Source organism: Cervus canadensis, chromosome 24 (genome assembly GCF_019320065.1).
Source record: "Cervus canadensis isolate Bull #8, Minnesota chromosome 24, ASM1932006v1, whole genome shotgun sequence".
In the NCBI taxonomy this organism is placed as follows: domain Eukaryota; kingdom Metazoa; phylum Chordata; class Mammalia; order Artiodactyla; family Cervidae; genus Cervus; species Cervus canadensis.
The window spans coordinates 35,096,484-35,110,160 of record NC_057409.1 but is presented as its reverse complement, the minus strand read 5'-3'; the positions used below and the strand labels follow the sequence as shown (position 1 = coordinate 35,110,160).

The window sequence follows — 13,677 nt, the reverse complement described above, 5'->3', positions numbered from 1 at the left end:
TTTCAAAATAGGACTTTGTAGGCTAGGGTATAAAAAGGTTTCATAAAGATTGTCCCAAATGTTTAAAAAATTAAAGAAATATGTACTGCTTTTAGCAGTTTGAATAGTTATTAGGCTTTTATTTATATATTATTATTTTTTGGAGATGATATACTGATTTTCCATGCTATTTTAACAAGTGGGCATTAAACACTTAGACTGTAGATGACACACCTCTGTGATCAAATCTCACTTTTTACCATATAAAGTGGAAGCCTCAGTAAAAAGAGTCTTCTATGTCTCTGTGTTTGTTTCTCCTCCGTAGAATTCAAATAGTAAATTCTGCTTAGTCTTGTTATGAAGATTAAGGTAATAAACGTAAAAGCTCAGAAGCTCAGAGCTGAACCTAACACACAAATCTGTGATCAATAAATGGTAATTGTGTTTGGAAATTTTGAAAGTTTTCTGAAACTTGTAAGGATCATTTTATCTTCAAGCATGTAATTACTGAGTCCCAGCACAGACATTGTGCTCCCTATCTTTCCTTTCGATTTTGGATTTTGGGTCTATCAGTTCCATTTGATCCTCCTAAACCATTAACTCTTGATTAGAGGGAGTCTCATAGGAGAATAAACAAAGGAGGCAAACAGCAGCAGGGTCTCTGGCCTCTCATAGCACTCCCAGCAGGAACATTTTTAAACCAATTGATGCTAAATCTCATTAGACTTGAAGTCAACATCAAGATATCCATGTTTTGACCAGTAAAGAAGTAGATAGAAACAATAAAGGATTAAACGTTAGAAGTAAAAGATCAGAGAATGGCTTCTCACCTCTCCTTTAACAGCAAAGGACACAAAGTTCTGGATTTTATTTTTTCCAGTATCAGTTTATACATTTGTAAGATGAAAGTGTTTGTACCAGAAGGCCTTTAAGATCCCATCTCTGGCACTCTATGAATATATAATTACTTACATGTCACCTCATATTACAATGGGGCAGCTCAGTGATGCAAATTACTGAGTTGATTGATATACTTAGACCATATTTGGATATATTTTTATTCAAAGAAAATCTAGTTGAAACAAGTGACTAGAGAAGGACATAAATACAAGTGGAAAGAAGGAAGAAAAAATGGAAAATGAGAGGGAAGAAGATTATATTGTTGGTGTGGTAAGAATAATCAAGGGTCTGTATGTAAGTGGAACCATGGGATTTTATGTACAGGGAATGACATATTGCTTTTTAATTTTTTTTTTTTTTTTAATTTACTGCCAACCTCCTCTCCTCCCTCAGCTTTGAGCCTGGGAAGCTCTATATAACTGCTTATCATTTCACCTGGGTCGGGGAGCAGAGGTTACTCTGATTTACCATGCTCTAGTAAACATACCACCTCTATTACATCTGCAAACACGCATTCATAGGCATTAGTATTTAGTTTTAAATCTTTCATTTGCCAACAGAAAGAGCAGGTTCTCTAAACAATAAACAACTATGGAGGAAATCATAAGATACTATAACAAGGAGGTGCTACCTCAAGTCCAAGTCTGCTAGAAGTGATTTCTGTGATACCTGGAGATTTGAGAAAGAAGTCTAAAAATTCTTTTTCTTACTTAAGAAACTGAAGAGTAATTAATTTTTGTGTAATTCCTAAATATAGGGTTATATGAAGAATGCAGAACTGGTATTACAGAAGACATCATTAAGTCTAACATGATGCTGTGACCTAAATTCTATGAAAATCCTTTGGGAATCAAGGAAAAATAAAAGAATAATACTAATTTAAAAAAAAGTATTTTGTTAAAGAAAAGTAAAGCTTACAAAGAGTAGTATAACTGAAATAATATAGCCAGACTTTAAGAAAGTCACTGGTAGAGAAGACATTGTACAAAAAGACATTGTTATTTTGATGATAAATCATTTGAGAGATTGAGAGACACTCTCAAATTAGTGGCAAACCAGAGAGATCAGATTATTTTTGATATCCCTATAATTTCCAAGAACTTGGAAGTTTAAACAAATGTAATTTGATCTTATGCTCTTATTTAGGGGAAAAAAAGCAAATAAATCTATAATGCCTAAGGAAAAACAGCTCTTTGTTAAAATATAGCAACTATCCACCCACACTTCCAAACTAAAACAGAAAACACAAATATGATCTGTATGTTGAAAGAGATCAAGATAGGGATAATGCCTGCAGCTCTGGGCAATTTTGTATGTGTGAGCTAGAGAGCAGTGGAAAATAAATTGCAGTGACTGGTCAACTGGAATGGCCAAGGCATTTTCTAGGATGAATGTTCAAAACTCCTTCTACTGTTAGTGACAATAGGACTATATATCATATAAAGAGAACTCTAATATAACATATATCATTCAAGTTTATCCCATTGCTGAAAATAAAAGGCATACTCTCAATAGATGAGGACAAAATAAAGTGAAAGAAATTAGTGCTAGTAAATGATCAAGTGTTTGACATATTCACAATATTGTCTTTCATTCATTAAACCCTATATATAGAAACAGCCCATCTGCAAAAATTTAAAAAAATGTAGATATTAGTTAGAATGATTTTTTAGTAATTCCTATGAAGTGATGAGGGCCTGAATTAGAGTAATGGCAGGAGAAACAGAAGATGGGAATTTGAGAGCTGTCTTTCAGGAAGACCAGAAAGGATTTGGCTTTGAATTGGGTGGTTTTAAAGAAAAGCAAGAGAATTGCACAACCATATCTCAAGCCTTCATGACATTAATAAAAAATAGGAAAACTGGGAGAAGGTCCATCAGATCTCCTCTGATAACACGGAGGAGCTATTAAGCATGTACAGTATGGAAATGGGCTTCCCTCGTGGCTCAGACAGTAAAAAATCCAAAAAACCTGCAATGCAGGAGACCTAGGCTAGATCCCTGGGGTTGGGAAGATCCCCTGGAGAATAGAATAGCTACCCACTCCAGTATTTTTGCCTGGAGAATCCCATGGACAGAAGAGCCTGAGGGCTAAAATCCACGGGATGGCAAAGAGTTGGTACAGAACTATTACAAAAATGAGGATTTTTTTAAAGTATACCTAAAAATACATCATCATGTCTTTGGTCATGTCAGAGTTTTTGTTTAGTTTTGACTTTTGCTTTCCTTCTTATCCATTTCAGTCCCATCCTACCAAAACTCCACTTCTACTGCAAGCTAGATCCAATAATGATACAGCCACAAATGACTTTCTATAGCCTCTTACACTGATTTGGTCTTTTTCCTACAATACCTGGCACATTTTCCTCAGTACATTATTTCCTCAACAAGAATATGAACTTTTTAAGGGAATAAGGTTGCTTTTGCCTCTGTACTCTCATTGCCCAACATAGTGTCTGGCCCAAGATAAACATTCACTATATTAAATCATTTGCTCTTTCATCATAATAACCTAACAATCTAAAAGATTACTACTTCGGGCTTCCCTCATAGCTCAGTCAGTAAAGAATCTGCCTGCAATGCTGGAGACCTGGGTTCGATTCCTGGGTCGGGAAGATCCCCTGGAGAAGGAAATGGCAATCCACTCCAGTATTCTTGCCTGGAAAATCCCATGGACAGAGGAGCCTGGCGGGCTACAGTCCCTGGGGTCACAAGAGTCGGACACGACTTAGCGACTAAACCACCACCATCACCACTAGGTAACACTTTAAGGCAAAAAATACCTAGTGGTATGGATTATCCTAGTAAGAGCTTTTTCTCCTGGCTTGATAGATAAAAAAAAAAAAAAAAAACACTCAAATATCATATCAAATATACTGTGCGGGAATCCTTGACATATTTTGGAAGAAATGTAAAAGCAATATCCTGAGACTACAATCATTTATCATCAAGTAGCAGCTGTTGTTAGAATTGATATTGATCCTTGGTAAATTGCAACCAGAGTAACCTTGTTGTATCATCACAAAATTCTCCCACTACATCATTTAGCTATGAGATGCTTCCTTAACTTGTGTCCTTAGGTTTTTCACTTCTATAATCAATCACATAAGAAAAAAACAAAAAAGAAGTGGTGTAAAGATGTAACCCAAAATGTTTTGGGGCATTTTTCAATTAAACATTTTCTAGAAGAAAATATAACATAATTACATAAAATAAATGATTATATTGAAAAGCCATCCAATGGAAAGATAGCATTAAAACTAGAAAGTGTTTATACATGATTTAGTTCAATCTTCTCATCACTGAAGTAAAGAAACTGAATCTGATTAAGTAATATGACTGAGGCTGAAGTGTCGAAGAGTTCTAGAATGTGAGATTCCTGACATTCAATTTAATTTCTTTTATCCAATTACCATTAAGGAAATGAAAAGTGTTAGTTCCATAAGTTCTAAGAAGTTCAATAGCAACTTGAATTGAGGAACCTCCTTTCCCCAGCCCCTCTGTTATTTTAGGAATATGGATCCTAAGAGGGACTATTGGAAGCTGAACTTAATTAATTAATAGCTTTGTCTCTTATCATTTGTAAATTATCTAACCTCTCCATATTTTAATTTCCTTAGCTCTGAAAATGAGATATATATCATTACCTACCCCATAGAGCTTTGTGAAAGAGTTAAAACACTCGAGTGTGTAGTTAGTACTATAGTAATTGGGTTATAGTAAGAACTCAATATGTTTCAGTTGATATTACTATTTTTGTTTCATAAAATAATAAGTCAAAGTTCTGATTTCCTAAATTGTAAACAAAAATTCAATTGAAACTCTTGTAGTTTAAATGACATTACTTTTTCTGCATTCTCATCTTGCTTTTAATTTCTACTAGCTTATACATCATTAGGAAGCATACATAGCACAGTATCAAAAATCCTACAGGGAAGGCCAGAGATTTCTTATATTTCATTATCTTTCTTTCTTCCTTCTTTTCTTTATCTCCTTTCTGATGGATTAGTTAAAATCTCACAGATGATCACAATGCATGTGAAAACCTTGCTAAAATATCTTCATCAAAGTTATGAAATCTTAACTGATAGTAAAGTGATAGAGGTACAAAATAAAGTTTATAGAATCATATTTTCTGAGCATTCAATATTCAGTCCATATTCAGTTATTTAGAAGCTGATAAAATCTGTGAAATACCAACCCCCTTTATCTTTCTTCATCCTTCACTTTTCCTGCCTATACTTTTCCAGTTTTTCAATTCCTTTATATAAAACCCATCCTGGAAGAGAAAGAGCAAACAAAGGAGGAAAAATGCAAATTTGTTAATAAAGTTATCTCTTAGCAGATTGGAAAGAAGTGGAGAAAACTTAAAATTGTAATGCTAGATCTATTGTGGATCACCTGATCTACCAGTGTGGAGCAGCTATAATTTCTCTATCTTCCCCTGGCCTGGATACTTGATATGTTAACTGATGTGTTTTGAAAGAGGTGGGACATTTAATTTTTAAAACTATTCACCACAAATGACTGAATGATCCTGCAACAATTGAAATATATCCTCCTCTATAAAAATACACTGAAGTTTTTATATTAAATTGAACTAGTATCACTAAAACTAAAATATCTTTACCAGCATCATTAATTTACTAGTCACTCTTTTTCACTGCTGTTGCATTTAATGTAAAATTCATGATACTGCTGCTGCTAAGTCACTTCAGCCGTGTCCGACTCTGTGCGACCCCATCCCTGGGATTCTCCAGGCAAGAACACTGGAGTGGGTTGCCATTTCCTTCTCCAATGCATAAAGGTGAAAAGTGAAAGTGAAGTCGCTCAGTCAGGTCTGACTCTTCGCGACCCCATGGACTGCAGCCTACCAGGCTCCTCCGTCCATGGGATTTTCCAGGCAAGAGTACTGGAGTGGGGTGCCATTGCCTTCTCTGACTCATGATACTAAACAAACATAAATCTAGGTAACTCAAAAGAAAGAGACAAAACTTACGCATGTAAACAGAAAAAAATCTGTGTAGAAAGTCCAAAATCATATTGAATATTTGATTGAAAATATAAGGCACTATGCATTTAAATAAATATATCAAGAGAAAAGAAAGGAATGAGGGAACCTAAAACCCTCTTGACAGACTGAATATATAAAGGACAATGGCAGGATCATATATGAACCCAGCAGTCTAATTCATACTTATAGCAACATGCCCAGGAAACCATAGCTAGAATAAACAGCCCAGGAAGACAGTCAACTATAAATCAGACTTCTCAGGAAGTTTGATTATTATCTTTAGTCACAATCCAGGAAGCTAAATAATAACTTCTGTTAACAATTGACCCTAAGTGACCAGGATTTCATTAATAACCAGCAGCTTCTCTAATTTTGGTCCTCATTTTCAATTTAGAGCCAACCAGAGAAAGCCAAATATGCACCCCACTCCACAGGATGCCCTGCTTTACATTAGCCCTTTTATTGATTCCCCAAGCCAATAGCCTTCAATCAGGCTATACCTGAAGGCTTCCTTTGTCTCCACTATAAAGGTTTCCCCTTTGGAAGAAAAGCTATGACAAACTTTTCTTCTAAGGTTTCCTTGGAAGAAAAGCTATGATAAACCTAGACAGCATATCAAAAACCAGAGACATTACTTTGCCAACAAAGGTCTGTCTAGTCAAAGCTATGGTTTTTCCAGTAGTCATGTATGGATGTAAGAGTTGGACTCTAAAGAAAGCTGAGTGCTGAAGAATTTATGCTTTTGAACTACGGTGTTGGAGAAGACTCTTGAGAGTCCCCTGAACTGCAAGGAAATCTAACCAGTCCACCCTAAAGGAGATCAGTCCTGGGTGCTCATTGGAAGGACTGATGTTGAAGCTGAAGCTCCAAAACTTTGGCCACCTGATGCAAAGAACTGACTCACTGGAAAAGACCTTGATGCTGGGAAAGATTGAAGGCAGGAGGAGAAGCAGATGACAGAGAATGAGATGGTTGGAGGGCATCACTGACTCGATGGACATGAGTTTGAGCAAGCTCAGGGAATTGGTGATGGACAGAGAAGCCTGGGCATGCTTCAGTCCATGAGGTCACAGAGTCGGACACAACCGAGCAACTGAACTGAACTGATAAAGGTTTCCCTTTATTCTATCCTTGTGTGCGTGCTAAGTCACTTCAGTCATTTCCGACTCTTTGAGACACTATGGGCTATATGTAGCTTGCCAGGCTTGCCTGTCCATGGGATTCTCCAGGCAAGAATACCCAGGGATAGAACCTGTGTCTCTTATGTCTCCTGCATTGGCAGGCAGGTTCTTTACCACTAGCTCCACCTGAGAAACCAATATCTCTCCCAAAACACAAACGACAGAGGCAGAAACTCCCTCGCTATATAATAAGCTCTGAACAAATAGTTGGTTTTCATTTACTTCAACTCGATTGAGCACCTACTGCAATCCATCAATGGACAATATGCTTAGATACATTAAAAAGTCAATCTTCACAATATCCTTTGAGGAATTTTTTTGTCCCCATTTTATAGATACAGAGAACTTAAGTTTGCAGTTTAGATAGCTTCTCATGTTTTCATATTTACCTCATGCTAAAGTAAGTGTTTTGGGTATATTATTTTGATTAAAGTCTTTGAGATAATATTAAGAGGATATCTAACAACAATAACAAAAATATAAATTAGCTGCATGTTTTCTAGCATTATTTGCCTTTTTTTATCACCTTGCTGGATAAATATCAACACTGTATTTTTAGCTGAAGCATTGTTTTAAGATTATAATTTATCAAAATATATATAGAATTTGAAATAATGAGAAGCATAATAAAAATAACTTTCATAACTTATTTGCTATAAGAACCCATCATCTGAAATAATTTGCTTGTTAAGCAGTGATTGTATCAATGGGTTTTTCATAGATGATGTGTAGAGAATTTTATAGAAAGAATGTAATAGTTTATTATATTGACAAGGAAACAACTAAAAATAAGATTTGGGTGATTCTAAAAGAAGGTAATAAGTATTTGCCTAGCACTTCAGATATGCTGCAATTTTTTACACTGTCTAACAATCATGTAAATACTATTGTGCTTATTTTACAAATGAAGAAGCAAAGTTGTCAAGATATTCAGAACTTTAAGCCTCTCAGCTAGTGAGCAGGGAGTCTATATTTAAACACTGGATTACTTTTTGGTTTCAAAGTCCAACAAACATGCTCAAAACAACCTTTGATTAAAATTCACTTTAAAATGTTCTCTTACCATGTAAGTTGGCCACAGAACCTAAAATCGAATTTATTTTTTAACTATAAAATAAGACAAACTAGCTTTATAGGAAAGTAGGGGGAAAACAGTATTTTCACATATTTGAAATTACTACTGAAAAAATAGAAAAATATAGATGAATAATGAGGCTTTCTAATGCCTAAAAATAAAATTATATTTAAGAACAATTCTTTTAACAAAGACATGAAAAAGTAAAAAGAAATATACAGATAACATTGTTTAAATAATAATGTGGAATAAGAAATGGTGACTAAAGGCCAAATAATTTCTCATGTGGTTTTCACTTTGTTTTACTAATTCCATTCAGTTAACTCAAACCTTTATTATGAATTCCTTGCATTGAGTGTAAATTAAAATGAACAGAAAGCTGGAATTTTATAATCATCATAAAAAGAAAGATTCAAGCCCTTGGCCTTTATAACATTTCATGTTAATGAAGGAAAACTATTTTCTTGAAATTTACCTGTTTTAATAAAAGTAACAAATTTGTCATGTAAAATTATAAATGTCAGTTATAATTTGATCATTTTATATGTGAAAAAAAGTACCTCCTTTACACACATTAAAGATGTTGCTCTTTCTTTTAAAGAAATGTTTTATTTATTTGGCAGCGCTGAATTCTTAGCTGCAGTATGTGTTATCTAACTCCCTGATCAGGGATTGAACCTAGGCTGCCTACATTGGGAATGCAGATCTTAGCCACTGGACCACTAAGAAAGTCCCAAAGATATTGTTCCTTGACATAAACAAAATACTGATATTCAATATCTGTCAGTTGATTTAATCTTAAACTTTTTAGTTCTGTCTCCTCTCTACTGAGCTACAGACATATTTTTCATATAAAGGAAAAAAATACTTCAGGTCTTTATTTTTGCCTCTTTCTATAACAGACCTTATGAGGATGGAGGGGAGAAAATGTATGGGCCAGGTTGGGAGATGCATTTTATAAGAAAATACCTAGGGAGCTTTCCAAACAACATGTATTTCAGAGGTTGAGGTTGATGCCAAGAGAAACAACTGTATTGAAAAGAAATGTTCCAATCACTTGGAAGCAATAGTATGAATAGTACAGACTGTACACATTAGGATCCTGAACTTCTACTGATTGGGTGACATCCATCAAGTCCTTAAACCTGTGACAAGTTTCTTCATATGTAAGACAGAGATAATGATATTAGAACCTCATGGGATTGTTGTAAGGATTGAGAGTAAATATGTATGTGTTGACATATAGTAAGCACGAGGTTTATTACCATTGTCAGTTTGAAATAAAGTAAGTTTTGGATAATGACTAGCAAGCTGAAAGCTTGTTATGCTTACTGTGGTAGGGGTTTGGTCACTAAGCTGTGTCCAACTCTTGCATCCCCATGGACTGTGGCCCTCCAGTCTCGTCTGTCTATGGGATTTCCCAGGCAAGAATACTGGAATGGGTGTATGCTTACGGTCAAGACAAATAGGATGCTGTTTGTTCCACAAGCTATGATAATATTCTTAGAGGGAGGAGGAGATCAAAAGAAAAGAATTACTTTCTAGAAAATAAGTAAGCATCATGCTTATGTCTTTTCAATTGAAGAAACTTATCACAGGCTTCTCTATGCTCCATAACGGCCAATGAACACTTGATTATAACACAATCATGTGGCATTCTGTCTCTATATCTTTGTGACTCTTTTGTCAAAGTTGGTACATCTTGAAAGTAGTAATTATGTCAAATTTTTTGAATTTCAATTGTCTAGTAATGCAGAAGTGTTCAATAAATGTTGAAGGAGTGATGAACAAATTTCAAAAAATAAATGAATGAATGCATGGACTTGTAGTTTTCAGAGAAAAATGCTTTTCACATAGAGTGGACTTAATATTTAACATGAAATGGAAATTCCTTTCAGAAGCTTCTTTCAAAACTGAAATCTGCATCTTAGAAATGATTCAGAAGCCCTACCAAGATGATTGATTTAGTCCAAAGGATTGCACAGTGTTCTGTTTCTACTTCGACCTCACAGAAAATATTCAATGTCTGCTAAATAAAGAGCTGTACTTGTACTGTCTTTTGACCAATAAGCCACGTTATTTTATTAAGAAAAAAGGAGAGAGCCTATCTTGGGAAGAATTTTCATTTATTTATAAACACATACAGATTTATTAGTTTGAATTGGTGATAGATTTTCAAAAATTGAGATTTGTTTTAACTAAATTTAAGACAAAAAAATAATTTCTCCTTTTGAAATCTTGAAGATATTTTAGAGTGCACGTTGTATTGCCCATGCTTGCCTTCCAAAATTAACTATATATGGCAAGTTTGGCGTATCCTTTGTTGATAAAACTTGCTTTTAATTTAGGAATCACACTGATTTGAGCTATATTATTTGGTAATTTTAGTGCTTGCAGAGTATTTCCATGATTTTGTTTCTCAGAAATAATATGAGAAGTGGTATGTAATTACTTCTTACCCTATTTGAGTCAATTCTTGCTCTGGAAGTATAGATGGGAGGAGGGATGTTGAAAGCTTGAGGGACCAGGTATTCTTCAGCATCCATCATATCCTCTAAATCTTCTTCATCCAAGAGATTCTGAAAGAACTTGCTGTCGTTTGGACTGGGAAGCTTCATACGATCATCACCCTAAAAAATTGCCCATCAGATACACACACAAAAATGATTCTTTCCTTCATCTTAAATATGTGAAAGTAAATATGTGAAGTTTGCAGCAAATTTATATAATATCAAAATCATTGCAAATTCATGCACTCATTAAAAAATAATTATTTAACACAATTACCTGCCATATAGAAGCCTATAATATATATAGATATTACAGGGAAAGATAAATAAATTCAATACAAAAAAATCTGATAAATGCCATTTGAGATGAATAAAGCAGAATGCTACAGCTATTTTTAGAGAGGCATAATCCATTTTAGATCTGATAATAATGGAAGGTTTCATTGTCAAGATGGTGTTTGAACTGTGACTTTAAGAGTAAATAATAAAGAAAGAGCAATGAACTTATCAATCTTTATTATATTTGGTTGGTTGATAGTGCAAAGCTATCAGGACACAAAGTATCCATGATTTGTTCTGCAGCATAACATTATGAAAGTCATATCATTCAAAATCACAGCAAACATGGAAAAGAACATAAATGGGAGTGGGAGAAACACGAAAACAATTGTTATTCTCTTACCTCATCTATTTCTTAAATAGAATTTAAAAATTTAAGTTATATGATATTTTTGTAAACATTTTTTAAAATCAGAGTTAATTTGGGAAAAAGTTAGATAGAAATCATTGTCTGCTAAAACGTGACTTTTATCTTCATGTCAGACTATTAATATGAAGATAAACACGCCTCTGTTTTATTGAGAAATCTTAACTGTTATCCAGACTATTTGCTTACGGTTTAGGCAAAATATTCACAACAAAATTTACTGCAAATTTAAATGATCAAATCCATTTTTTGTAGTGTTACATATAAAATGTTCTTTTGGTCTATTATTTTATCTATGTATATTAATTCATCTGAATCTGAGCTATTGTTTGAGATATTGAGTATTGAGATATTATTTTTTACATAAAAATATTTTAAAATATTTTTCTAGGAAATGAAATGTCAATATATTTAAACTTCTAATTCACTGCCTTCAAACATGGACACAATGAAAATGAAAATTTATTTTCTTTTTTTTCCAAGAAGAGACAATTATAACAATGAATGTAACCAGTAGAGTACTTCAAGGCTTGTCTGAGGATAAAGGCCTTTTTTTTATGCACATGAATAATCATAATTATCTGACAGATCAATAGCAGAGGCACTTAAGTGCTAAGGGAAAATGCTTAGAAGTGGTTCTGACAAGCAAAAGTCATTTCACATGATGTTCTGCTTAGTTAATCAGTTTGTGAATGGTGATATCCACAGTTCGAAAGTTCAGATGTTATAGCTATTTTGTAGTGAGCTTTCCATTGTGATCTTCTCAAAAACCTAAGTCAAAAGTACAAACCTGAATAACTAGATATCTTTGAGGGTCTCGAGCCATCCTTGAAAATTCAGCAGCCAGTTCCTTAAATTTAGGTCTACTGTCAGCATCAATCATCCAACCTAGAAATTCACAAGCAATAAAAGTCACTATATCCATAATTAGGAAGAAGTGGGATGTAAATTTTACAAAAATATAGGTTAAGTTTGAAAAATATTATTTTAATAAAAATGACCTGAAAAACAAAGAAAACTAATGAAACAATTCAATAGGTGAGAGTCTCACAGTTTATTGATATTCATAACTGCATGCAATAAGGAATAACACAAGCTTTTTATCTTGTTGATATAATCTAAAATTAATTTTTTCATCATAGAAAATATAACCTAGGCTAACCATAGGAACTTAAGAAATCTCAGATCTTTTCTCATTATGTGTAAAGAGAATTTTTTTAAAAAACTTCTTTGATGTGTATATAAAGTGAGATTGGAATATAATTTATCAGTTTATATCAGGAGTGACATGGATTAAAAACTTTGATTACAATGTGATACACTGGCATAAAAGTGAAGAAAAGAATTGAAAGCAACTTTCTTATGCTACTTTTTTTTCCTGGTGGGTAAAACAACTAATGCAAAGTGATTGGCAATGTTTGTTGAGCAACAGCCATTCACTTATCTGAGCATTAGCCTTTCCAGCATAAAAACACTGTCAGCAATTTTCACGGTATGTATTATTATTTAGCTGGGAGTCTAGATAAAGTGGGTCTTATCTCCCCAGGCTCTATTTAACTGATGAAATGACAAGAATAAAAGTACCAAGCTTTCCTTGATTTTACTGCCAAATGACCCTTTTCTTAGATACTAAAACTTCTCAAAGCTAGGTAAAAGTCCTTATTTGGCAAAAATGTATTCCTGATTTTTCATTATTTTATTGGAGCATCTAAATGAACTATCTAAATCATCTCACGCTAGTTATAGGATCAAGTTATGTAATGCATGTATGTTTGTACACTCTTTTCCATAGATGACCACCAAACAATGTTTGACCTAATAAAGTGATAAAATTGTTTCTCTGTTTCTGGTAATTCAATTTTTATTCTTGTTATGGGAAGTCTTTGGCTGCCATTAATATTACTTGATTTTTTTTCTCTCCTAACAAAGCTCAAATGCTCTATATTTTATATGCAACCATTAAAAAAAAATGTTTCTGATACCAAGATGCTAGTGAGAAAATCAGTGTTTCTGGAACTCTATGGGAACCTAAAGGGTTAAATTCTCAGTGAGGTATCAGTTTCTTTCTAACTAAATATTGAGTAAATAGAACTACGCTCAGAGAAAAGGGCATGCTGACCCAAACTGAAAAGCACATTTTTTATTTCTTCCCTCACTGTCAGAATGCATCACACATGTCATGAATATAAATCTGAGTAGACCTGGGTCCAAAGTCTCTTACTAATAAGATGCTTATTCACCTTCACCAGTTTGTTTCTTTGCTAACCCTGTGTAAATCAAAAGGGGAAAGCCCCAGATTACACAAGAAAGATT

General features: G+C 33.8%; 1 protein-coding gene across 4 annotated transcripts in view; it reads right to left on the bottom strand.

Annotated features, from left to right (window-relative positions):
• The window catches only part of ERBB4 (erb-b2 receptor tyrosine kinase 4), a 1,232,786-nt gene that overhangs the window by 27,536 nt on the left and 1,191,573 nt on the right, over positions 1–13,677 (bottom strand). For all 4 annotated transcript variants that reach the window (XM_043445436.1, XM_043445438.1, XM_043445435.1 and 1 more), the window contains exons 24-25: positions 12,155–12,252; positions 10,608–10,778 (exon numbers count right to left, since the gene is read on the bottom strand). In XM_043445436.1, coding sequence (XP_043301371.1) covers positions 10,608–10,778; positions 12,155–12,252 — 269 coding nt within the window. The remainder of the gene's footprint in view (positions 1–10,607; positions 10,779–12,154; positions 12,253–13,677) is intronic.